Genomic DNA, 22,573 nt, shown 5'->3' with positions numbered 1-22,573 from the left:
ATGTCATGCTGCTCTTTTCCTCCTGAGCAGACGGCATATTTTGATGGACATTCTATTATCAGCGATCTACTCGGAATATTTATTGGAGCATGCTGTCCGATAAGGGTTTCTTATCTTCTGGTGGGCAGCTGCAGCGGTCGACGCTTATTATGCAAGAGTGAAGACTTCTGCCAGTCGTCTCGTGAAGTCTCTCGTTCATTTCTATTAACATCCGGTGACACCCTGCTGCTAATATCCAACTTGTGCATTCTGCCAAATCGTGCCGCGTTCCAATGTGGCGAAGGCTTTTATCATTCCTGCCAAGTCGGCAATTCTGTTCGAGCTGCTTTTCGATGACCAGAAACTTACCTTCTGGTCTGGGCAACTTGCTTGATATCCCCCAGTGGAGGAGCGTTCTCTATGACAGCGTAGGTGCCGTTGAAAGGGAGTGGCGATCGAGTCAGACAATTCGTTGTCACAGCTTCGTCACAAACTTGGCAGCGCAGCTCTACTAGAGCTGCTTCAAATGTGTCCTCGTCTTCAATGGAAGCACTGCTGTGCAGATCACCCCTTGCATTCATCCTGCCAAGGATTCGTGACAGGACGATATTTAACCTGGCAGGAGCAAGTACAGCAGCCGTTCTAACACGGAGGCATGCGCAAATGAGATATCAGCACCAGGCAATGGAAAAGCCAGTGCCTGGGTTGGACGACCTTCCAATCATGGACCAGCACTGTGAAGTCAATCCTGGTATGCCCTCACGAGCTTGGCACCTGTGCAAAGCAGAATTCTGCACCAGCCAATCGATTGTACATGTCATCTACATCTAGTCCTCAAATCAATTAGCCTGATGGCCATGGATTGACTGCGCATGCTTGATGCGTACATACCTGAAGTCAAAGTACAACAGCAATAAAGCATATACTAGTCCAGTATGTTGCATGTCTTCACCTTATGCTGGATGCTATGCAGGGCCACTGACCTCCTCATCCGGAGCACGCGTTCCACATTACAGGCAGAAGCACAAGAATGCAGCAAAATCAAGATTTGGTCCGCCAGTCAGTGCAGCACCCACAGACGACAGGAAGGGGGGTGCAACTTTCGATTGCATGGATCGAAGCCTCACAGACCTCTTGCAGCCACCGGAGAGCAGATCCAGAACCAAACACAGCGCCAAAGCAGTCAAGTCTGAGAAGCATTTAGGGACCAGGCGCAAGCCCATAGCAACAAGCAATCAGCCGCAGCCCAGCGTGAGCAAGGCGTGGACTTCCAAGCCTGTGTTCAAACCATTCAGCCTTCCATCAGCTCGCAAGGAGAACAGCCAGGTAGCGCTGGAAGCATTTGATCCGGCACTGCCAGGTGCTACCCGATCTTACAGCCAGGGATGCAGCAGATTGCGGCCTCCGTCTGTGGAAGGCGCGGTTGCGCAGGGTCTCCGGCAGAAGGAGTACCTGTCTCGAGACGCACTGCACAGCCTGCTGATGCAGCTGCCCAATACCCCCGCCTCGGAGCCTGAGACATCTGCCACCGCCGCTCAAACGGGTTGGCAATACTACCTCCCAGACCGTGACCCTTGTTGCCTTCTTGGGAAACACTGTGTCAGCCATGCAATACAGTGCAAGCTAGATCAAGGACGGCTCTTTGATGGGCACACGAGTGGCAAGGTATTTGCACTGCGTGATGCTATGTCCCAGTATGATTTTGCATCATGCATGACTTGTCTTGCGTTGTTGCATGCAGCGGACGGCTCAAGGGACATGGCATCAGGTGAGTCAGACAGTGACACTGACGGCAAGTCCTCTTCCAGCAGCACGTCAGCCAAGTCAGGATTAGACAGCAGTACCAGCAGCCACTCGAGCGATTCGACGACTCAGAGCACCAGCAGCGAGTCATCCTCCAACAGTGACTCAATTGACTTGTCAGATGAGAGCATCGCTGAGGTCCCCTCCCCGCCCAAGCAGCTGGTGGTTGCCAAGATCCCTTCTGCAGAGCCACAGTCTGTGCCAGTGCCCACGCATGAGCAGCAGATCTGGAAGACCGCCGCTGAACACGAGCATGCATGCTTGGGGCGCACAGCACAGGTGGATGGCAAAGCTGCAGGCGAAGCTGTCACCAGCAAGCTCCCATCGCAAGCAGATCCTGTGTCCCAGGCAGTTGAAAGTGAGGCAGGCTCAGAAGAAGCAGATAGCGGAACAGAGCCAGTGCCACACTTGGCCACATGCCGCTGGATGGTGGGCGAGTATGCCTTGCAAGCGCCTGGGGCTTTGAATGGGAGCCAGCAGGATGCGCCAGGGCTAGCACTGCCGGCAGGCGCTGTGCATGGAGTACCCGAGGAGCAGTGCGGCACAGGAGGCATTGACAGCTCTCACAGGGAGGCACTTCTGAGAGGAGAGGACCTGCCGCTGATAGCAGAGCACATGAGCAGTGCTGCTTCCGGTGGTTTCTCTTCAGAAGTCCAGGAGCAGCCATGCGCGGAAGATCTCGTGCCCCCAGATGCAGCCAAGACAGAGTCCGACGAAGTGTCGGCCTTCATCGAAGAGTGCCTGCGAGCCTGCGAAACAAAGCAGGTGGCAGGACAGTCGTCACAGCAGCCTCAGAGCGCATCTCAGCGAGAGAAGCCTCGTGCCCTTGTGGTTCAGCAGCAGTGCAAGCCCAGCATCCGGGCAGCAGCAGCAGAAGAGAGCAAAGGCTGCCGCCTGGCAGGGCAGCAAGGATACCTGTTCATGCAGCACGAGCCATTCGAGAGCCTGGAGGAGGGCGTGCAGTGGGTGCTGGGAGAGCTCGTCAAGACAAAGCTGCTGTACCCCAACAGCCTCACTGAGACATGCATGACAGCGCTGGCTGCGCTGAGCAAGCCAGAGCAACAGGAGCAGGTCAGACATCAAGGATGCTTGTCAGACGCATGACAATAGCTGCTTAATGGATGTTCCCTTGTTGAACCGGGGAGGGAAAATAGCGATTCTGAAGGGGTGCCACTTTGTGCAGGTGATTTCCCTCCTGTACAACGCGCTCCTACAGAAAAGCCTCACCATGAGCGCCAGTGAATTTCTGGAGAGCAAGATCAGCACGCTGCCCATGCTGCCCTTTTGCACAATGTTCCCAAGCGTACAGGTACGGCACAAATAGTCAGCGCTGTGGTGTGCATGCATTTCCTTTCCAGCTTGTTTCTTCTCTCTGTACTGCCAAGCTGTGCAAGGCTGCAGCTGACATATTCCGCCATGCAGTGCCTCGCAAAGCTTGCCATGGAGGGCGCTGCAAAGGTCAGCACCATTTGTGGAGACCTGGACAGCGACTGCTGGTGGGCCCTTGCCAACTGCAGTGAGGCAGTGCAGTACGAGTTCTTCAAGGACCTGCACAACGCAGCCCTGAAATCCTGGACCATTCGAAGGCTCTCGAGCTGGGCCATGAACAGCATCAAGCGCCACATCAAAGTCCAGGAGAGGGCCGGCACTTCTGCAAAGCCATCCACAGAGTGCGCGCTTTCTTGCAGCTTGCTCAAATTGTAATGCTGTCCTGTTGAAGGCATGCGGCATGAAACTCCTCGTGTGTGCTTAATGTGGACTAATGATTAGATGAGGTGGTGCATTCTTGCACTGTGCAGCTTGTGCTGCGCTGTATGGTGTAGCCTGGAGATGTACTGCTTGTGCCTACTGTACATTTGTTCACGAGGATGTTTTTGGATGGATTGGTTCAGGGGTTGCGATGGAGTCCTGGGCCAGACTGCTGCCAGTGGCTCGTGGGGTGCTGCCCTGAACTCAGGACAGCCGCTGCCACAGCTCTGTGCACGGCAGCTGAACCCACTCAGCAGCCTCCACAGCCATGCAACGGCCACCACCCAAAATGGCGGCAGCCAATACAAACGCAAGAGCTCACACCAAGGCAAGCGGCACAGGAACTCGCCAGATGAACCAAACCATGCCAATGCGAAGAAAAGGAGATTCACCTGATCAATCCCAATCCAATATTGCAGATCTGGCAGTGAACGTTGACATGCTCCGTCAGGGCCCGGACATCAATTGTAAGCGGCTTTCGCACATGCACTACTCAATATGGGCAGTTGGGAGCCTAAACCCCCATGGCCGGCCGATGCGTGGCCGCACGCCCACTGGCACCGATTCTCAGAAATTACTTGTTTCATTCGGGCCACAAGCATGTGATAGCTCATGCTGTTCACATTGCAGCCTGCTGTGTGACATGCACACTATCTGTTCGATCCCAAGGCTATGGAGACTTATCAGAAGGCAGCCCACCCTTTCATGCATGTAAATTTGCTGATTTCACCCATTCGGCGGCGTTCTTGCATTTTGTCTCCTTCGTGTTCGTCCCCGCCTTGGCGCGAAGGGAATCGAGACGCGATCTTTCCCATTGAAACATATACAAGGAAGATTGCCTTTCGATCGACGGCGTAGTATCAGGACGCCAAAGAGGAATTTCACAGCGAGATACCTGGCAGCGCTGTGGAGCCTGCTCAGGGCGTCTTTACACTGAGGAGGAAGTCTTGAGGCCTGCAGGTTGAAAGGTATGTCTTCCCTTCATGAGACAGTTCTTATACATTAATCCAAATGCTGTGCTCTAGGGAACAGAATTTGAGTTGTTGGTTGAGTTGTCTCATCATCTCCTGACAGACATATGGGTGTTGGATGCTGCGGTTAAGGGGGCTTTAATCACAGAGCCACTGTGGGTGTCTTAAGATCAATTCTCAAACTGAAATATTTCTATCGAACAAGGAATGAACGGTCCAGACGTGATTAGCAAGTCTGGAAGTGCATGTTGCCAAGTTGTGAGTTGGGGACTGAACCCAAGATCTTATAGAGCTTTGCGTGTTTCACAGGAGGGCAAACAGGTATCTGGGCCAGACAGACGCCTCAGATCTGCTTTGCCTGCGATGAGGCAGCACCGCCAGGTTTGGATGCCTCCTGAATAAGGCTGTACTCCAACACTGCCAGCAGGGATCTAACATGAAGCCTTCACTGCCACTGCATTCGTTTTTCATGAGCAAGGGTGATACAAGGCGATGCAATCTGACATTTCCATGAGCCTGCTTTGACAAAATTGTATTCCCTCGCAGGCACTCCTGTGCCAGGCGCCTGCTGCTGCAGTACTCTTGGCAGCCTGTCTGCTGTGCGCGCCCCTCTTGTCCCTAGCAGCGGCACCAGCAACAGCACCACAGCCTGCCAAGTCCGGGGCGGAGCTGGAAAAGGCCATAGAGGCCAATGTGGAGGCGCAGGACTACCAGGAGGAGACAGTGCCAGTCAACGCTCAGGTCATCAAGGCTGAGCCAGCAGCATTGATCGCCAGCGGAACAGGGGACATCTCCACGACAGGTGCTTGTCCCCTGTGTGTCAGGCGAGGCAGAGCTCGTCATGCATGCAATGCATGCTGTCTTCTGTAGACCTTTTTGGCGCCCCTATGAAATGGGGTGTTGACTGTTTCCGCATGTGCGAGATGTGGAACGGTATGCATTAGCGTCTTTGTAGCTGCAACGTTTCATGAATGTGCCTAGGAAATGGTGGGTCATCTAGGCACACCCATGAAAAGCTGCAGGTGCAATAACATTCATGGGGGTTTATGTGTATGGGGCATGGCGTGTGAAGAGGCTGTGCCAATCGCAGGGCCCTGCCTGGAGGAGTTGGACCAGTGGTGTGCAGCTGTGAAGCCGGGCGAGGGCCGCCTGGCCAAGTGCATCACTGACCAGCTCGCGGACGAATCCAAGCCTGGCTATGCCGGCACAAAAACCAGCGAGCCGTGCAAGAAGGCGCTGACCTCGTTCAAGATCGAGCGCTCCGACAATATCAACCGCGACCTGCCGCTGGCCAAGGCCTGCAAGACGGACGCAGACAAGCTGTGTGCTGGCAACTTTGAGGTGGGGCAGCAGATACACAGCGCCTCTTTTTCACTGCGCACTCCTCTTTTTCCACTGCTCACTGCACATAAAGAGCCAGTATCATCCGACAGCGCATGCTGACCTGACCCGAAGACGAGCACAATGAATTTGTTGACAACAAAGCAGCAGAGGTGATTGGAATGGGTTCACATGTGCTCACAGATCTGTCTGTGTGCTCCAGCACTACAGCATTCTGGGGTGCTTGCGTGAGCAAGTGGAGGATCTGGGTGCGGCCTGCAAGGAGGAGGTCTTCAAGCGCCAGATGGAGGCCGCCAATGACTGGCGCACCGACAAGGAGCTCAAGGAAGCTTGCGATGTGGGTCTTTCCCCCTCACGCATGTCCTTCACTTGCCTGATGACAGGCGCACAAAGGCCGACTGGCTGTCTCAGCCCTGTTAAAGAACATTTCTTGTCCTGGTGTTCATGCTTTGACAGGCAAGGCATCCAGGGGTTGATTGCTGCTGGTGCTGAGCTGTTCATGGTGCCTGGCAGGCGGACGTCGTGAGCAACTGCAAGGATGCCAAGGCAGAGAGCGGGGAGGTGCAGGAGTGCCTGGCCAAGCACCGGCCGCTGCTGTCATGGGACTGCCAGGAGCAGCTGTTCCGCCAGGAGGTGGAGAACGCTGAGGATCTGCGCCTCTCCATCAAGCTCTTCCACGCCTGCCTCGCAGACAAGAAGACGGTGCGGCCCCTATTCGCCCCTCTTCTTCAATACAGTAGACAAAAAATTGGCCGCTGAGCTTTTCTACTTGTTTGTGTAGTTCTGCAGATACCAAAGTAGCTCTGTTTGAAGCAGCGTCATGTATGGGTACTTACGACTTGATTAAAGCAAAGAAAGGGCAAGGCTGAGCCCGGTGGGTGCTGGGGAGCAGTTCTGCGCGGACGTGCCTCCGGGCAATGCGCGCGCGAAGGAGTGCCTGGAGGACAACCGGGAGCAGCCCGGCTTCAGCCCTGCCTGCAAGGTGGAGGTGGAGAAGATGATGGAGGCGCGCGCCGCCGACTTCCGTCTCGACCCCAAGCTGCGCGTGCTCTGCGAAGAGGACATCCAGGTGCGCTGCTTTGCATTTCTTCCTGCATGACGTACCTGCCTGTCTGCCATGCACCCAATGTGGAGGTTTCCTGCCCTGTCAACGATGCATGGGTCAGCCTTACACCGATACCATGCTACACCGCTAAAAGGAGCAATAATCAGACATGGAGTGCCCCTGACATTTGTCATGTCATGTTGTGCAGCATGTGTGCGGCTTTGAGCGCGACTCCATGGACACTGTCGTGGGCTATGACGCTCGTGTCATCCAGTGCCTTCAGGACTACAGGTGCGGCCCAGACCTCCCAACCTTCCCATGCCCAGCCGGAGAGCGCCATGCATTCCTTGTCGTCAGATCACCATCACTTGTTTATATTGGCAAGGTGCACCGTATTTGTTGGACCACACCCTGTGTACTTTTGACAAAGTTCAGGACACAACTTCTACAGTAATCATGGCTAAGTCGCGTGTGTCTCCGCAGGGACGAGATCCAGTCGCCAGCATGCTCGGCGCGCGTGCAGAAGATAATGGAGTACGCGTCCAGCGACATCCGCTTCGACGTGCCCCTGGCCGAGGCCTGCTTCGAGGACCGCCAGGAGTTCTGCTCCAACGTGCCCCCCGGCTCCGCCCGCGTCATCCGCTGCCTGCAGGACAGGTGAGACTAGGCTGCGCTGCTTGCATCACACATGTCCTTTTCTTTCCCCCACAATGTCAGAATGGATATTAAGTTCTTGGCGGGAAGCCTCCTTCCCTGCTTTGACTCCAACATCTCAACTGGCGACCTCCCATCACGCATGCATGCTTCTTTGTCTTTCTCACGATGGTCACAGCTCAACCGCTTCTTATTAATGTCCCACCAAGCAGGTACATGCATGCTGAGGCATGCCCCCTCACATGGTGACTGGGCGCGGAGGATGCTGATGCGGTTGTGCCTGTGCGCGCAGGCGGCTGGAGCTGAGCTACGAGTGCAAGGCGACGCTGTTTGACCAGGAGGTGCGCATGGCGGAGAACATCGACTTCCAGTTCCCCATGAAGCAGGCCTGCAGCGCCGACATCGGGCGCTACTGCAAGGACGTGCAGCACGGCCACGCCAAGATCATCCGCTGCCTGGAGGAGAACATGGAGCAGCCCGCCTTCAACGCCACCTGCAAGGCCCAGGTCCAGAAGCATGCCGCCAACGCCGCCACCGACTACAGGCACGATGCCCACTTCGCCTGTTACTGCACATTCCACCATTTCCCTCCGCAAAAGCAGTAGCAACACTATATTGCATGCCTTGCCTCTGTCCTGCTGCAGGCGATGCATGCGAAGTGTTGGACCAGATTTGAAGAAGCAGGGTGGAGAGCATTAGCAACACTGATGTATAAGGAAAGCTTGGATGTATGAGGAAGGTCTTGGATTGGGGTGGCCGGGGCGTGAGGTGAGTCTGTCGGGGTGCACAGGCTGAACTACCGGCTGAGCATAGCGTGCCACGACACGATAATGGACAAGTGTGCCGACGCGTGCACGTCCACGTCCATCGACCAGCCCTGCGGCGGCACCGTGCTGCGCTGCCTCACCGAGAAGCTCGAGGAGGTCACCGACGCTGAGTGCAAGAAGGAGGTCTTCTACTTCGTCAAGATGGAGGTGATCTCTAATCTACTGCTTTTGCTACTTAGTCTGCCCAATCTAGAGGAGTACCAGAGAAAGGTGGGGCAATTGTGTTATGGCCTGCCCGAATGTAAATCGAGCTGCAAAAACGGGGCTGGGGAGCTTGAAAAGACAGCAAATTCCATTATGTAGAGAGTAGAGACTAGGGATTCTTAAGCAAACGCCCACGTGCGGCCCACTCTAGTTTGCTTCGATACACACACTGGTTTGATTGGCTGGACTGGACGATGTCAACACACACACTGGATAGCACTGGACCTGGTCACTACCCGGAATGCAGCTTCATTTGTTTCAGAGGAATCCATATTTTGTGGGGATCCTGATGCACAAAATGCGATCACAAGGCAGCAATATTGGCGGATCACCGTGGCGCTATGAGGTGCTTGCAGAATGCACCTGACAGTTTGGGGCCTGATTCGCAGGTGCGGGACTTCAGGAACGACATCATCCTGGCAGAGGCTTGCCACAGCGATGTGGAGACCTATTGCAAGGACACTCCAGCCGGTGAGCCTGCCGCAAAACACCTCCTGCGTGTCGTCACGAGTTTTGATGCAAGTGGTGTACGTTGGGCCTCTGTAGGGAGCGCGCTGCAGGCTGTGAACGTGCAGTCAACGTGTGCACAGGGGAGGGGAGGGTGCACACGTGCCTGCGGGAGAAGTACGACAAGCTGACGGACGCCTGCCGCAAGGAGGAGCTCAAGCTGGCCATCCTGCAGTCCCAAAACACCGAGCTCATGCCCAACCTGGCCGCCGCATGCAAGGTGCTGCTGCTCACAATGCACAAAATGCTGAAACGGCTGCAACCTTAAGCAGTGCATGGACCCTGACATGCTAGCATCTGCCAAGCTGGCACCTGCACTTCTAATCCACCGTTGCAGAACTCCATATCCATGGTGTGGGCTGACGGATATTTAGGATAGACTAGGGCCTCCAGGGACTAATCCCACAAACTACCACGGTTGCAATGCTGAGCACCATACGCACAGATGCAGAATTCAAACCGGCTCACTCCACAAAAGGACAGCAGGTCGGCACAAGGCATGGATCAGCTGAAAGGTTGTTCTACAATTTTGCGCCATCTGGCACCTTGTGCCAAATCTTGGGACAATTGAGGGGCCTGGGCGAGAAACGGAAAGAGAGGGAAAAGGGGAAGCTCTCACCCAATAACACGTGTGGGTGCGCCGTTGCAGGCGGAGCGCGCGGCGCATTGCCAGGGGGTGCGGCCGGGCAAGGCGCGCGTGTTCACGTGCCTCCTGTCGCACATCGAGTCGGCGGACTACAGCGCCGGCTGCCGCGACCAGCTGGCCGCCCAGCAGGCGCGCCGAGTCAAGGACTGGCGCCTCGACTACGACCTGCGCCAGGCCTGCAAGGACGACGTCCCCAAGGTCACACTCCCTGCATTTCACCTTTCACAATTCTTGGTAGACTTGCTTTTTTCATGATTCCAACACCCACGACCTCCAAAGCAATCTGTGGAAGACGCATGGTTCTGCAAAGGGAGGACTGTGCGTTTGCGTTCATGGTGAGGTGATGCGGTCAAGCATGCCAAGGGTGCACGTGCTACAGCGGGCCCGCCATCTCCGGGGTCCTGGCCGTGCGGGAGCACTGCTTTCTTGCAAATTGATCTTTAAATGCTTCCTTCGAGTCTGTTGGCGTCCAGGAAGGGCGCCATGTGGTAGGTTTCTTGGCAGCGTACACTAGCAAATGTCACTGAAGGGGCGTGTCATGGGTGCATCGGCAGGTATGCGCGGAAGCACGGTCGGAGGAGGACAAGGGCACGGGTGCCATCCTCAAGTGCCTGGTGTCCAAGGTGGACAGCCTGTCGTCCTCGTGCGCGCGCGAGACCGGCCGCGCCGCACGGTACGCGCTGCAGTTCTACCAGCCCAAGGCGCCTGTCACCGACATCTGCGATTCCGACATCGCCGCCCTCTGCCTCGGCTCCCAGGGCCTCGATCAGTTCGGCATCGGCCAGGTCCGCCCTCCTGTCATCATCTCTCTCTCAGCCTGTTTCTGTATCTCCCAGCTAATCTGGTGGCTGCCAGAGTATGGCCAGAGACTTCCACGTGAAGTCTACCCAACCCACCCACAGAAGAGGTCGTTCAGAGGGTGTAAATATGGTAGGCAGGGTGCCCTAAATGGTGGGCTGTGCAATGCAGGTGAGGGCGTGCCTGGCCAGCCAGATAGCCGTCGCCTTGCCACCAGAGGTCCAGGTGCCCAACGACAATAAGGTGCTTTTCTTCCCACATCCCTGGGGACCCATTCGCGTCTTCACACCCTGGCTTCACGTCTTGATCGTCCAGCATATGCAATTCTCGACTGGCATGCGCGTTCCTCAATTGACAGTTAGCACTGACTGGCGGCTGGGGCTGTGCAGGCAGTGAGGAGGCTGGCAGAGGTGCCTAAGGAGGCGGCCAAGCCGGTGTCCAAGCTGGCGCCGGCGTGCGACACGCTCGTGCGCTTGGCGGAGCCCGGCGACGTGTACGCGCACTACAACACGGCCATGAGCGCCGCCGCCATCTCCACCCAGATCAAGACCATTGAGCAGCGCCTGGGCCTCAAGGTGGGCACTGCTCTGCACCAGCCAGCTCCCCAATGTGCTGTCTAGCATCACAACACCACCCTCCCAGCAGCCTATTCAATAGAGCTGGGAAAGCTGTCGGCCTGCTCCCGTGCCTGCATGCGCTGGTGCTTCTTCTGGATGGCACATTGGCAGACATGGTGTCAGGCTGTCTTGCATTTTAGATTCCTTTGGGTGCCAGCAGACTAACAGGGCAACTTTTCAAAAACAATCAAGTGAATTCCTCAATGGCTACTACCGTACAAGTAGATGATTCTGGAGTACCAAAGTGGATACGCTGGGCCGTCATCAGTTGCCGTTACAGAGCTGTTTCTGACATTGCATGGGTTTGTGTGCGTGCAACAGGAGGGGACGTTGACGCCCAAGGAGGCGGGTGTGGGCTTTCTGACTCTGACGGGCTGGAGCGCTGTGCTGGGCATCATGGCGCTCATTGCGGTGTCCATCTTTGGGGCGGTGTACGGGTACTGGAAGTACAAGGGCTACGACAAGATGACCACCTACACGCGCGTGCAGAAGGGCGAGCCGGGGCCCAGCACCTGAAGGCCCCAAATTTCATTATTTGTGCAGTACTTGGAGGCCCCATATTACGTAATATGAGCATGCTCAGGTACCCGGATTGGCACGCATTTAAGGTGCTGAACGGCATCAACATAGTGCACCATGTTCCGCAGTTCTGATTCTGCAAAGAATCCGCAAGAGCCTTTGTCACATGTGTATTGTACCGATTCGGTCTATTTGCTTTGCCCATATATGATGTCGCATGGGTGTCCGGCACTGCGCAAGTGAGAGACTGTTCTGCTGAATGTTGGAGACTGAACGATTCGTCTCACAGAAAGGAATTGAAATAACACGACTCATGGTTTGACTTAGTAATAAATGCTTGATCAAATTTAAAACTGGTCAACGGCGATGCAGTGTGATGGAGAAAGGCATATCTACGATCAAATTATGGCATCATTATGATGCACAACATGCGGCAGCTTGAAGCTCATTAGCTTGATCATGATGAGATATTGATCAATATCTGCTCAGAAATCGTGAAATTGATTTCAAACCCCAGTGAAGTTGTCACACTTGCTTGCCCATTACGGTTGCTCTCCAGGCATCTAGAGGTCATCTAGTTCCTTGTGACCAGAGGAATACATTCAAGGAATTCCAGTAACCCAGAAAAGAAGGAACAGCTGACGTGGCAGTGATGTGGATCACGTGGCTGACGTGGACTGGGACAAAATGGAGTAAGAGTTCCCGCGATGCACTTGCTGGCACCAGACATCCACAGGCTATACATCCCTTGCTTGATTGACGGGTAACTGAGTCCGAGCAGCTCCTCGCTGACAAAGCGTTCAAAGATGAGACGCCCGACGCCTTCAAGAAGTACCTTATGCGCTCTGGCAGCAGCAAAATCAGGGAGCACAATGCGTTGAATCCGCCTTGGAAATGTTGCTTTTGCAAACCTGCTCTCGCACCCAGAGTGGAGTGTCTATGGGAAACGTGAAAGTCTGATTGTGCGATCAGCTCCTGGCGCTTTTGCTCAGGAAATGGCAGAGCCTGACCCAGCGACCGAAGCTCTCATAAGGCAGATCCATCGGGAAGTAAATGGGCTCACTCGCCCAAGGAGAACCGCACCAGGACCTCCAGGTACACGTTGTTGGAGTGTATTGATGAGTTCTCCAACTTTGCTGGGCAAGAAATCCAGCTGTCTATTTTTTCCCTGCAGTAGCACGGTATAAAAATTCAGAATCATAAATGATAATTTAGAATCATAACTGATAATTGCATCAAAGATACTTTCTCGGACAACTGAAGAGGGATGCAAATTAACTGAATACGAGGAGGCTGTTGTTGCCCAAGCGAGCACTGCATATCTCCAATGTTTGCTCTTCCAGGTCAGCCGAGAAGCGACGAGAAGGATAGGCCCAGGCCTTCTGGCACAGCAAGCAGACCCAATTCTTCTGGGGGAAGGCGTGAGCGAGAGCATGGAAGTGGCAGCCTGGGGGACCAGCAGCCGAGCAGCGACGGGCAGAAGCAACAACCCAGCCTAAAGCGCCCACGGAAGCAAGGTATGCGTCATTCCAGAGACTCCTTGATCCTTCAACCCCGCCTCTCCACACTGATCGTGCTCCATCTCTTGTCCTGTCCATTTACCAGGTGCGGCCGCCAAGATTGCAGACTATCGCCGAAGCGGCCTTTCTAAAGGGCCTGCCCTTGTCTGCTCGGACATTGTAAAGGCTCAGGTCGTTTGACAACATCCCAAGCAGTGGCTTGTGAATGCACGGGACTGTAAATTGGATCCAGCGTATTTGGTTGGCTCTCCGGATCTTGTGAAATATGCCACCTTGCAGGCATGAAGGGACCTGCAACTCTCACTAAGTTTGTCATGATAAGAGTCAGTGCCTGCAAGAGATGCCACAGGGATTGATCAAGTCAGATAACCGCAAGATCACACCGCCGTCTCGCTCACCATTCCGTGCAGCGTCCTGAGCAATGGCCGGTGCGCGCAGGGGAGGGCGAGAGGCAGGGCAATGAGGGCAGCTGCGAGATGGAGGAGCAGGTGTCCACGCTGCAGGCGGAGCCGCGCGGATCGGCGCACCAGGACGAGCGTGGGGCGCAGCACGAGGACAGCGGCCAGGACGGCCGATCCGAGGAGCGCTTTAACGCCGTCGCGTCCACAGCCGCGGCCGACGGCCGGCAGCGCGCACAGCACACAGATGCCGACCCGCAGCCCAGCAGGTGCGCTGCCGCTGAGTCTCACAGGAGGAGTGACATCGTTTGCTCGCTGAGAGAGGGCTGCATGTGCCTTACTCCCTTTGCCCCTGTCCTTGTGGCATTCGCTCAATTTTGAGTCACACCCAGAGAGTGTGGAGTTGTAGAAGGTGGTTGGGCGTGCATGCTGGCAGCATGATACAGTGGAGAAGCAAATGTCCACAACTCATCCACGGGGAAGTGAATAGCTTCATACAATGGTCAAAGTGACTGCAAACAACACAGCTGGATCAAGGTGTGGTGAAGCAGATAAAAGCGTCAAGGGAGGATTCATCAAGGGTGCTTGGATGTGCAGGATCAAGTGCTTCTATGCTGGAGTGAGGTGGGGGCTGACGCTGCCGCCTGAGGCCCTCTCATCACGCACATCCCTGGCAACGTCCCTCTCAGCCGCATATGGCCAGGTGCGCGCTGTACTGGGTATATTGTATTTCTCTGTTGTTGTGCACTTTCTTTTACCCTTCCATTGACTCAATCAGCAGGCGTTTTAAAAATGGGGCTGACCTGCTGATTGTTGGCACATGGCAGGATGGGCTGCCCTGCTCGCGAGGCGACCGGCTGCATGTGGTGTTTTTGGACAAGGAAGGCAAGTCATCAGAGTTCCCGCCGCACACCGAGGCGGGCTGGGGAACAGCGGCAAAGTATGCGTGCAGGGTGTATGTCCGTCTCGGGTGATGACCATCTGTACAGGAGTGCCCCCCCCGGCCGGCATGCATGAGGTGTTTTTGACAATTTGATGAAAACTGACCCGAAAAGTATGACGAGGCAGAGACACAGTACATCATGGATCCAATTGCCCAGTGTGCTCAACAAGAAGATCTTGTGATTTTCATTGCTTGCACAGTGCTCTCTGATGAGATTTGCAATGCATGACTGCTGCAGCCCTTGCAAGACATGGCCTCATTGCATTGGCATCTGCCCACATCACATATGCACATGATATTACTTCGCCATCGTTTTCATCATGCCAGGTAGCACAAGATTATGGCCCTAGACTTACATACATGCCCTGTAAGTCCTTATGTAATTCCTAATACCTCCAGAACACAAAAAAGCCATGTCCTAATGTCAACGGCTTCTCCTGATTATATTGCTCCTGTACAAATAGGTGTACAATTTTCTGATGTACAATTTCTCAAAGCCGACTCGTGCTTGAACCCGGCAGAAGCAGCACCTGCACGCAACCAGGTTTTGTACTGTCAATCGTCATTCTTGCCCTTTAATGAGACACCAGGATGCAGGTGTCGCCACTAGAAGCACACATTACGACAGATACAGCGTTGTGCCGATGAAAGAGGATGCCCATTGATGATGCACAGCATACCTTGCCAACTGCCTGCCTGTGCATGAGCGTTCTGAAAGCTTCCCTGTACTCCTCCAAAGGAAACCTGGCAGTGCACATCCAAGGTAACTCACCTTTAATCCAGTGGCATTTTGTACTCATATTATGCTTGAGCATAAGTTCTTCCGATGGCGAAAGGTGATGAGTACGGGGCAGCAAACCTGTGGGACACTGAGATGCTGATCTTCCCTGCTGCCCACCAGCTGACAAGCTCTTGCAGGGACTTCTGAAGGACAATGGGCTTGTGCTGCATGTAGCTTCCCCAAAACACGCCATGCAGGGTCAAATTCTTGACAAGCACTATATTTGCTGCGACCTGCAAGAAACAAAAGCATCTAATGCACTGCAAGGACAGCAGCGAACCAAAGGCACTGCTTGTAAAGATGTCTTCAAGGTGTCCTTCTGGTGCTGAGAGATAGAGCACCTTCGGGATGCTGCCACTAGCAAAGCCGATGATGAGTATCTGAGCACCCCACTTGGCAACCTTGAGAGCCTCTTGGAAGGCAGAGCCGCCCACTGGGTCATACACGACATCGACGCCCTTTGGTGCTTCTTTCTGCCACAAGCACAAAAAGGAAACCTCAGCATCAATACTGGACAGATACAGTAGTAAAGAATGGGTGGGATCCTAATCCTCATTAATGTGTCCATGACTTTTCTGGGCAAAGGAATCACATGACAAGAGAGATAAGTACAGGGTGCAAAGCGCATGCCTAGGTCACACCTTTATGAGGGCTCGCAGAGGTGTGTCCGGCTGCTGTGAGGTGTCAATGACTACATCGGCCCCCAGCCTCTCCAGTGCCTCCGCCTTGCTGCTTCCGCGGCACACCGCCACCACCCTGGCTCCCATGGCTTTGCTTATCTGCACAGCAGCACACCTCCTAAACGCTCATCGTCTCTTCACCCAGCTGCTTCCGGCTCCTCCATCTGTCCGTGATGCTGTATGTGCTGGCAATAAGTGTGAATGAACACATGTGGTATTCTTGCAGAGGATCGTGGTGCAAGCCCATGCCTGCACGGCAGCGATGCCCACTCCTCCCGCCGCTCCCAGGACCAGCACCGTCTGGCCTGGCTGCACATTTGCTCGCTCCTTCAGCGCCACATGCGACGTGCCAAATGCCACAGGAAGCCCTGCGCTCACAACATAAAACTGTCTATCTGTGCGGGTACCACCGATCCGCTGCATCATGACTCCAGCACATGCCATTGGGAAGAGCACAGCAGTAAGCATAAGAAGGAGGTGTTTGCGTAGGAGCAGACCTGCGGCTGTGATGAGGTCCACGCCATGAGGCAGCTTCAGTACAGCGCCCTCCGGTACGACCACCTCTTCAGCAAAGGCGCCCCCTCTTGTGACAGCACACACCTGCAAGGGCAAGCCGAGTCAGCGCAAATGTGGACAGCGGAAGCATGCAGACCTGGTGAACAGCTGTGTTAAGGGATAACCATATTTGGTTGATAGGAAATGAGTGAATGAGCTCACGTGTTCTCCCGGTGTCACGCCGCGCACTTTGCTGCCAATTTCGGTGACAATTCCGGACACTTCAGAGCCGGGGATGAAGGGAAGGGGTGGCTTGTCCTGATATTGGCCCTGCGCAATCCTGTATCAGTGGGATTCATGTTATGCATTGATGACGGTCCCAGATCACCACTGCACCAGTTGCTGGAGGTCTTCACCTGTACTTGGAGAACGTCGGCAAAATTCAATGAGGCCGCGACAATCTGTATCCTGACATCCCTGTCCCGCAGATTTGGTTCTGGATGGTCATGAACGATGTCCAAGGGACTCTTGGCGGGCTCCGTTGCTAGAGGATCGCCTAGTTTGCTGCACACTAGAGCCCTCATCCTCCACAGCAGAAAGTCGCACGTTTGTGAAACACCTCCTGGACTTTGCAGATATATGAATGCTTTAATTTGCCTGGTAATCAGAATCGCACATCATTCTTGTCTGATTCTTTTAGCAGACAAAAGAATTATAGCAATTGCTCAGACCAGCACGTCATACACTCTTTATCACACCAGCATATACAACACGCTAACATAGTAATGTAAGTAGTGCCAATTGCGTCCCAAGACAATGAACGAGAAACCAGCTTGCTGACAAGGGGGTTACGGCATCGTTGTTCACGTGCCAGATAAGCATTGAAAGAACCATGGAGCTCCTGGCACAGAATACGTAAAGCACCGGCTCCATCAATCTTTAATGCAGCTCCCTCTCCTAGTACCAAAGCATTGATGAATATGTCAGCGGTCGCAGCGAGGCCCCAGGTATGCGTCTCGTTCGGACGCGGGACGCGGGTCGCAGCAAAGCCCATTGGAACCTTCGGGAACCAGCGTATGTCTACGCGAGTGAATTGCGCCCAACGAGATTCTGATTCGGTAGGCTGTGCATATGGAATGCAACATGAAAGTGGCATTCACCTTGACGTGCAGCAAGAACGCGAAACCCTCCTAGCCAGGAGCTCGTCAATAAGATGCAGGGCCCTATTCTCATATTTATCGTGCAAGTCCATGCAATTCAACTTTGTATGCGCGATTCCTTCGCAGGTTCAGGTTCGAAATTTGCCAGTCCGCATCACTGGAGCCGTGCTGGCTACTCTGTTGGCATGCACAGGTAAGGGACGGTGGTGTTGCCAACTATGCTCGCTGCTCAGTGCGCCACACGCAATCGGAAAACTGACATTACAAGGTTCAATTGATAATCCCCACTCCGATTGACTCATTGGTCCTGCTGTCGCCAGGCCCCGTTTTGGCTGAGGAAGACGTGTTGACCGACGATCTACCGAAGGTGAAATCCTCGTGTTATAATACCCGACGGATCATTGAACAGCAGGGGAGATCCATTTTCATCTTGCAGTGCTCAAGTGAGGTTTCCAAAGTTCAAATTTCTTGCACAGGTGGAAGAGGAGTTGTCCAGCATTGGCAATCCAGAGCAGCAGGAGAGTATTGCAGAGCAGCTGGGTGTAAGTGCATCATCACGAATCCTCTGAAAGTTCGTAGCATAGCGTGTGATTGGCACATTGATGACCAGTGAACATGGTGCCCAATGGTGCAGTGAGCAACTTACCTGGATATTTGCCGTGAGTTCTTCAAGGTCCCTGACGTTAAGCAATGCAGCTTTCAATCCGTGTGCAGGTGCTAGAAACTGAGGCCACCACGGCAGATGAGCAGCTGCAGAAAGGCGGAATTCTTGATGATGCAACCAGCGGCATAAGGGACCAGCTGGAAGCCCTGAAGTCTACTTTTGGCCTCCAATGAACCCTTGGACTATGATGCCAAGGTGCTTCGGTGCACGGTGCTCAATGCGCATCCTGTCACAGGCTGCCCATGTTTTTTGTACTTTCGACTCTGTGAGGTCTATGCTACTGTGGAGCTGGCAAGCAGCCCCAGCGCTATCCGACAGCGCTGAGTCAGCGCTATTAGTACGTACAGGAGGTATACCTCATGTGGGAGATCACTGGAGCGCATGCGGATCAATTTAGTATCGTCTTGTGAATGTGATGATTGTTCATTCCTGACTGAGATGAGCGGATTTCTGAGTGTTATCAGTCCCGCTTACAAACAAGGCATCTTTGCCTGCTGTATGTAAGATATGATTCAATGTCTGAGATGCCGTTGGTCCTGAGCACTTGTCAGTGACAAGTTGTCACGGTCTCAAGGAGGCAGAAACTGGGCTACATAAATATATGCCCTGTCAAATGCCAACACAAACGTCCACACCACTGCAAACAAGTTTGCGGGGTCGCTGTTCGGAGGCTCCCCAAGAAAAGCTGCCAAGCCGGCGATGGCGGCTTCGGCCTTTGCAACCTCCTCAAATAGTAAGGCTCGTTGTGATTGTGCCTCAGTCTGCAGGCACAACGCAAATTGTAGAGAGGCTCTCAGCAATCCTGCATTAGGACGACCAACATTATGTGGTTAATAGAACCAACTAAAACCAGAAAACCATAAAGTGTGTGGCAGAGCTGCATGACGCACCAAGAAGTTTTGAAGACATGCTGTGAATGCTTGGGATCCCAGGTGCAGCCTGTCATCATGGCCTTGATCTGATGAGCAAGGCATCTGCGGTAGATTGCCTGCCTGCTGCTCTGTGCGCACGCCTGCTTCTGATCGCCCAGGATTACCAGATTCAGAGTCAACATCCCTTACTGCAGCTGAGGAGGGCTGATTGCTTGCCGCTGTTGTCGCTAAGCCAGATCTTGCCGGTAAGTGCATAAGATTATCTGCCTCTGACACACATGCCCTGAGTTCTGGCTCTGCTGCCGCGAGGCCACTGTCAATTGCCTTCAGAGCTTCAGCCATGTCTCCCTGCACACACATGAACTCAGGTCCCATCTTTGCATCTAGCAGCGAGCCACAAGTGCAGGATCTCAGTGCTGAAGCGCCGTCAAAGCAAAAGAATGGTAACTGTGCATCCTGGCAGATTGAAATTGGGCACCTTGATCCGTTTGGCCGCCTCCTCAACAGATCCCAGATCATGCCGCAGTGACACGCGCTGGCTATGAGACAAGCCTTCAGTATTCTGTCGCCCAGCACCGTCCCCCAATGGGCCCTCCATGCTGTGCACGAGCCAGGCCACAAACTCAAGCAGGGTCCTGACAGGGGGCGTCCCCTTGGGAGGGGTCCACTCTGCTGCTGGTGTCGAGGCAGATGCGGGCGCTCTCTCTGTGGCAGAGCCTTGCCAGTGGTCCGGGGCCCTCACAGTGGCGCGTGTCACCTGAAAAGAATACATCGCTCATCAAACATGGCATGGCAGAAATGAGGAAGCGAAGAAGGAAGAGCGAGTTGCCGGAGCCATGTGTGGGAAGAGACCTCACCCGCAGGTCTGCCATCTTCAGGAGAGACTCTATGCGTACAGCCTTGGCATCGCTCAGGTGGGACCCCTCGTTCAGGCAGTTGCCCACCTGCAGAGCAGCCACCAGCACCAGCCGCAGCTGCTGGCTCTCCCTCACCTGGCCACGCCCCAACCAATGAAAAGCCGTGACTTAGGCAAACTTCCATGAAAAGTACAGTTGCCTTTTGCACAGCTTCAACGGACGAGGCTTGGACTCTAAGTGCCTTGCAGAAAATCCTCATAAGGTGACCTTGTATGCCTTTTGGATCCCCACCTGCTTGCATGCAGCCAGCAGGCAGCCCAGCGCAGCGTGCACATCAGCCACCAGTCCGGGAAGTTGCGCGCGGAACAGCAGGGCCGCGCACTTGGCGCGCATGCGGGGCACCGCAGCCATCACTGCCAGGAACCGCTCCGGCCCCGTCAGCTGCGCTGCGCTGTGGCCCGGCTTGCTCAGCCAGGTCGCCAAGCTCTTTGCCTCCTCCTCAGTCGGCGCCATCTGCGCAGGCGTTCCACCGCCTTGCTATTCCACCAGGACAACTTGGGAGTCATCATATCCTTGTCTCACTCTACCTCCAAACAAATGCAGCTTTCAATGCTGGGACATATGAGCTATGCATGTGTGTCCCTGGAAGGATGTCTACAGAAATGCAAATCAGGGGAGGTACGATGAGATCGAGATCTCCAGAAATATAGAGGGATCAAATACCACGACAAGTGTACCTGGCACAGGAGGCTGAGGCGCTCTATGCTCAGCTGGGCGCCGGACAGCAGGGCAGCTCGAATGTCGGCAGCGCCGCCCTTGAAGTCGGTGAACTGCGTCAGCATGATGGCCACGTTGTTTGCGCGCCCCAGCCCTATCACCTTCAGCACCTCCGCTGCTCCCTTGTCCAGGCTCCCTACAAGACACCCAACTCCCTTGGTCCTCTCAATGTGCCAGCCATCAGGATGGATGAAAGTGTGCTGATTTACATTATATGTGGGAAATGGTTGGGTGACCAATGGATGAGCAGAGCCTTACATGATGTTGGTGGAGCGGCAGCCATCTGCACAAAAAGGGCATGCAGTGCAGCCTTCATGGGCTGCTGCAGCAACATCCTCGCACTGGCTAGGTCTGACCAGATTGTCCCTCCCTGCAGGCAGCACAGGAGCATACGCATTCACCGCTGGCTCACAATAGCACACTCTGCTGCATCCAAAAGACATGGCAGTGGTACAGCTCAATTACTATATAGGAAGATCCTCACCTGGAGAGGCGCCTTCGTCCAGAACAGCAGCTTCACTTTGGGCGGCGCTGCGCTGGCATTGGCACCCTTGTCACTGCTGGGAGTTTCATCTTTGCTGGGACCGGCCTGGGGCCCTGACTCGCTGACTGCGCCAGGTGGCGGCATTGCTGGCAGCTTCCCTGCCTTGACGCTCTTCTTGGGCGGCGGAGGTGGCGGCGGACGCTTTGGGGGGTCCTTTGCAGGCTGTCTATTTGCCTGTTCCCCTTCCCCACCTGCACCAAACACACCACACTATTATCTCGTGCAGCGTCCTGAACTTCACCCACATCTCACACTCATCCTTCAGCAGAATCTTGGTGCCTACTTGTGCCTCATCTGTGACACGTCCCACTTGGTTGATCCAAGTGGGGCTTTTCCAAGCACGAGTGGTGCCATCAAATTGCTGCCTGTGTTCCACACCAGGCAAGGCCGTGGGTGATGCGGGCTGTGCAGCCGGGGCAGGGCTACTCGGCGCGGCGGTTGGCGAGGGGCCTTTGCGGACGAAGGGCAGCATCTCCTCGAGCACCCGGGCGCTCTGCATCGCGTTGCTGCGCGACCGCGCCGCCTGCACGCCCGCCACCAGCGCCATCCAGTCCGCGCGCAGCTCCGCCACGTCCAGCGTGCCACCCTTGGGGCCCCTGTACCACACCAGTGTCAACTACAGTCTGTAAGGATCGCCTCATGTGAAACATCAGGTCGCCCACGTTGCAACCGACAGAAAGCCTCCCACTATGTGCGGCCACAGCCTACAGATTCGTCAGATGCCTTGCTTGTGCAATGCGTGCAGATCGCATGTGCTAGCCGGCAGCAAAAATGAATATTTGCAGATATGTGAGAGCACAAAAAGCTTGCCAAAGAGCCCCTCTTGCATGAAATCAGTGAAAGGTGGTGAACACCTTGACAAAGCTTCCTGTGACTGGGTGTCCTCTTCCAACATGAGGTCCATTGCGAGACCATCGACCGCTGACTCTGATCCTGGAAAGTCCAGGTCATCAGCAGTGACTGGCAGCTTTCCTGGTTGCATGAAGGCAGTGTGGAAAGCATAAGCCCAGCTGGGCCTGTCCCAAGGCCCCATCTGATCTCCTCTCCACAGAGCAATTGTGATATCGCCGTTCAGGACCATGCCCACGTCAAAAAGCGCCTCTTCTCCCTGTTTCCAATATCACACAGAATCAACTTTGGACTGCATGCACCAAACTTTATGGCTCTGATATTATTGCAGCTCAAAGAAAAGGAGGGATGAGGAATATGAAGGTAATATCGT

The 22,573-nt window shown here is 54.6% G+C and overlaps 3 protein-coding genes across 3 annotated transcripts in view; 2 read left to right on the top strand and 1 right to left on the bottom strand.

Annotated features, from left to right (window-relative positions):
- Positions 1 to 1,089: 1,089 nt before the first annotated feature.
- Positions 1,090 to 3,927, top strand: COCSUDRAFT_61016 (hypothetical protein; the record flags this gene model as incomplete). The annotated part of the gene is made up of 6 exons (XM_005650510.1): positions 1,090 to 1,305; positions 1,411 to 1,522; positions 1,721 to 2,853; positions 2,966 to 3,091; positions 3,205 to 3,452; positions 3,675 to 3,927. The coding sequence occupies 6 exons, from the start codon at positions 1,090 to 1,092 to the stop codon at positions 3,925 to 3,927; spliced, it is 2,088 nt and encodes a 695-aa protein (XP_005650567.1).
- A 1,634-nt stretch (positions 3,928 to 5,561) lies between these two features.
- On the top strand, positions 5,562 to 12,060 carry COCSUDRAFT_27585 (hypothetical protein; the record flags this gene model as incomplete). The annotated part of the gene is made up of 15 exons (XM_005650509.1): positions 5,562 to 5,843; positions 6,046 to 6,180; positions 6,357 to 6,545; positions 6,736 to 6,912; positions 7,097 to 7,179; positions 7,372 to 7,545; positions 7,835 to 8,106; positions 8,311 to 8,516; positions 8,963 to 9,044; positions 9,164 to 9,300; positions 9,730 to 9,924; positions 10,281 to 10,511; positions 10,696 to 10,767; positions 10,914 to 11,099; positions 11,463 to 12,060. 15 exons carry the CDS (start codon positions 5,562 to 5,564, stop codon positions 11,655 to 11,657), a joined length of 2,616 nt encoding a protein of 871 aa, XP_005650566.1. The 3' UTR covers positions 11,658 to 12,060.
- A 331-nt stretch (positions 12,061 to 12,391) lies between these two features.
- Positions 12,392 to 22,573, bottom strand: part of COCSUDRAFT_46461 (hypothetical protein) — a gene marked incomplete at its 5' end in the record, with an annotated part of 37,594 nt that continues 27,412 nt past the window's right edge. The window contains 21 exons of the mRNA XM_005650508.1: positions 12,392 to 12,755; positions 13,004 to 13,177; positions 13,619 to 13,847; positions 14,176 to 14,281; positions 14,406 to 15,051; positions 15,202 to 15,265; positions 15,381 to 15,535; positions 15,644 to 15,775; positions 15,944 to 16,081; positions 16,238 to 16,350; positions 16,480 to 16,582; positions 16,700 to 16,807; positions 18,895 to 19,062; positions 19,652 to 19,930; positions 20,031 to 20,165; positions 20,322 to 20,543; positions 20,768 to 20,943; positions 21,150 to 21,177; positions 21,292 to 21,542; positions 21,778 to 21,947; positions 22,206 to 22,459. Of these exons, the coding sequence (XP_005650565.1) occupies positions 15,013 to 15,051; positions 15,202 to 15,265; positions 15,381 to 15,535; positions 15,644 to 15,775; positions 15,944 to 16,081; positions 16,238 to 16,350; positions 16,480 to 16,582; positions 16,700 to 16,807; positions 18,895 to 19,062; positions 19,652 to 19,930; positions 20,031 to 20,165; positions 20,322 to 20,543; positions 20,768 to 20,943; positions 21,150 to 21,177; positions 21,292 to 21,542; positions 21,778 to 21,947; positions 22,206 to 22,459 (2,535 nt within the window). The 3' untranslated portion in view covers positions 12,392 to 12,755; positions 13,004 to 13,177; positions 13,619 to 13,847; positions 14,176 to 14,281; positions 14,406 to 15,012. The remainder of the gene's footprint in view (positions 12,756 to 13,003; positions 13,178 to 13,618; positions 13,848 to 14,175; positions 14,282 to 14,405; positions 15,052 to 15,201; positions 15,266 to 15,380; positions 15,536 to 15,643; positions 15,776 to 15,943; positions 16,082 to 16,237; positions 16,351 to 16,479; positions 16,583 to 16,699; positions 16,808 to 18,894; positions 19,063 to 19,651; positions 19,931 to 20,030; positions 20,166 to 20,321; positions 20,544 to 20,767; positions 20,944 to 21,149; positions 21,178 to 21,291; positions 21,543 to 21,777; positions 21,948 to 22,205; positions 22,460 to 22,573) is intronic.

Source organism: Coccomyxa subellipsoidea, assembly GCF_000258705.1.
Source record: "Coccomyxa subellipsoidea C-169, whole genome shotgun sequence".
NCBI classification, from domain to species: Eukaryota; Viridiplantae; Chlorophyta; class Trebouxiophyceae; family Coccomyxaceae; genus Coccomyxa; species Coccomyxa subellipsoidea.
This window is presented reverse-complemented; position numbering and strand designations above follow the sequence as displayed.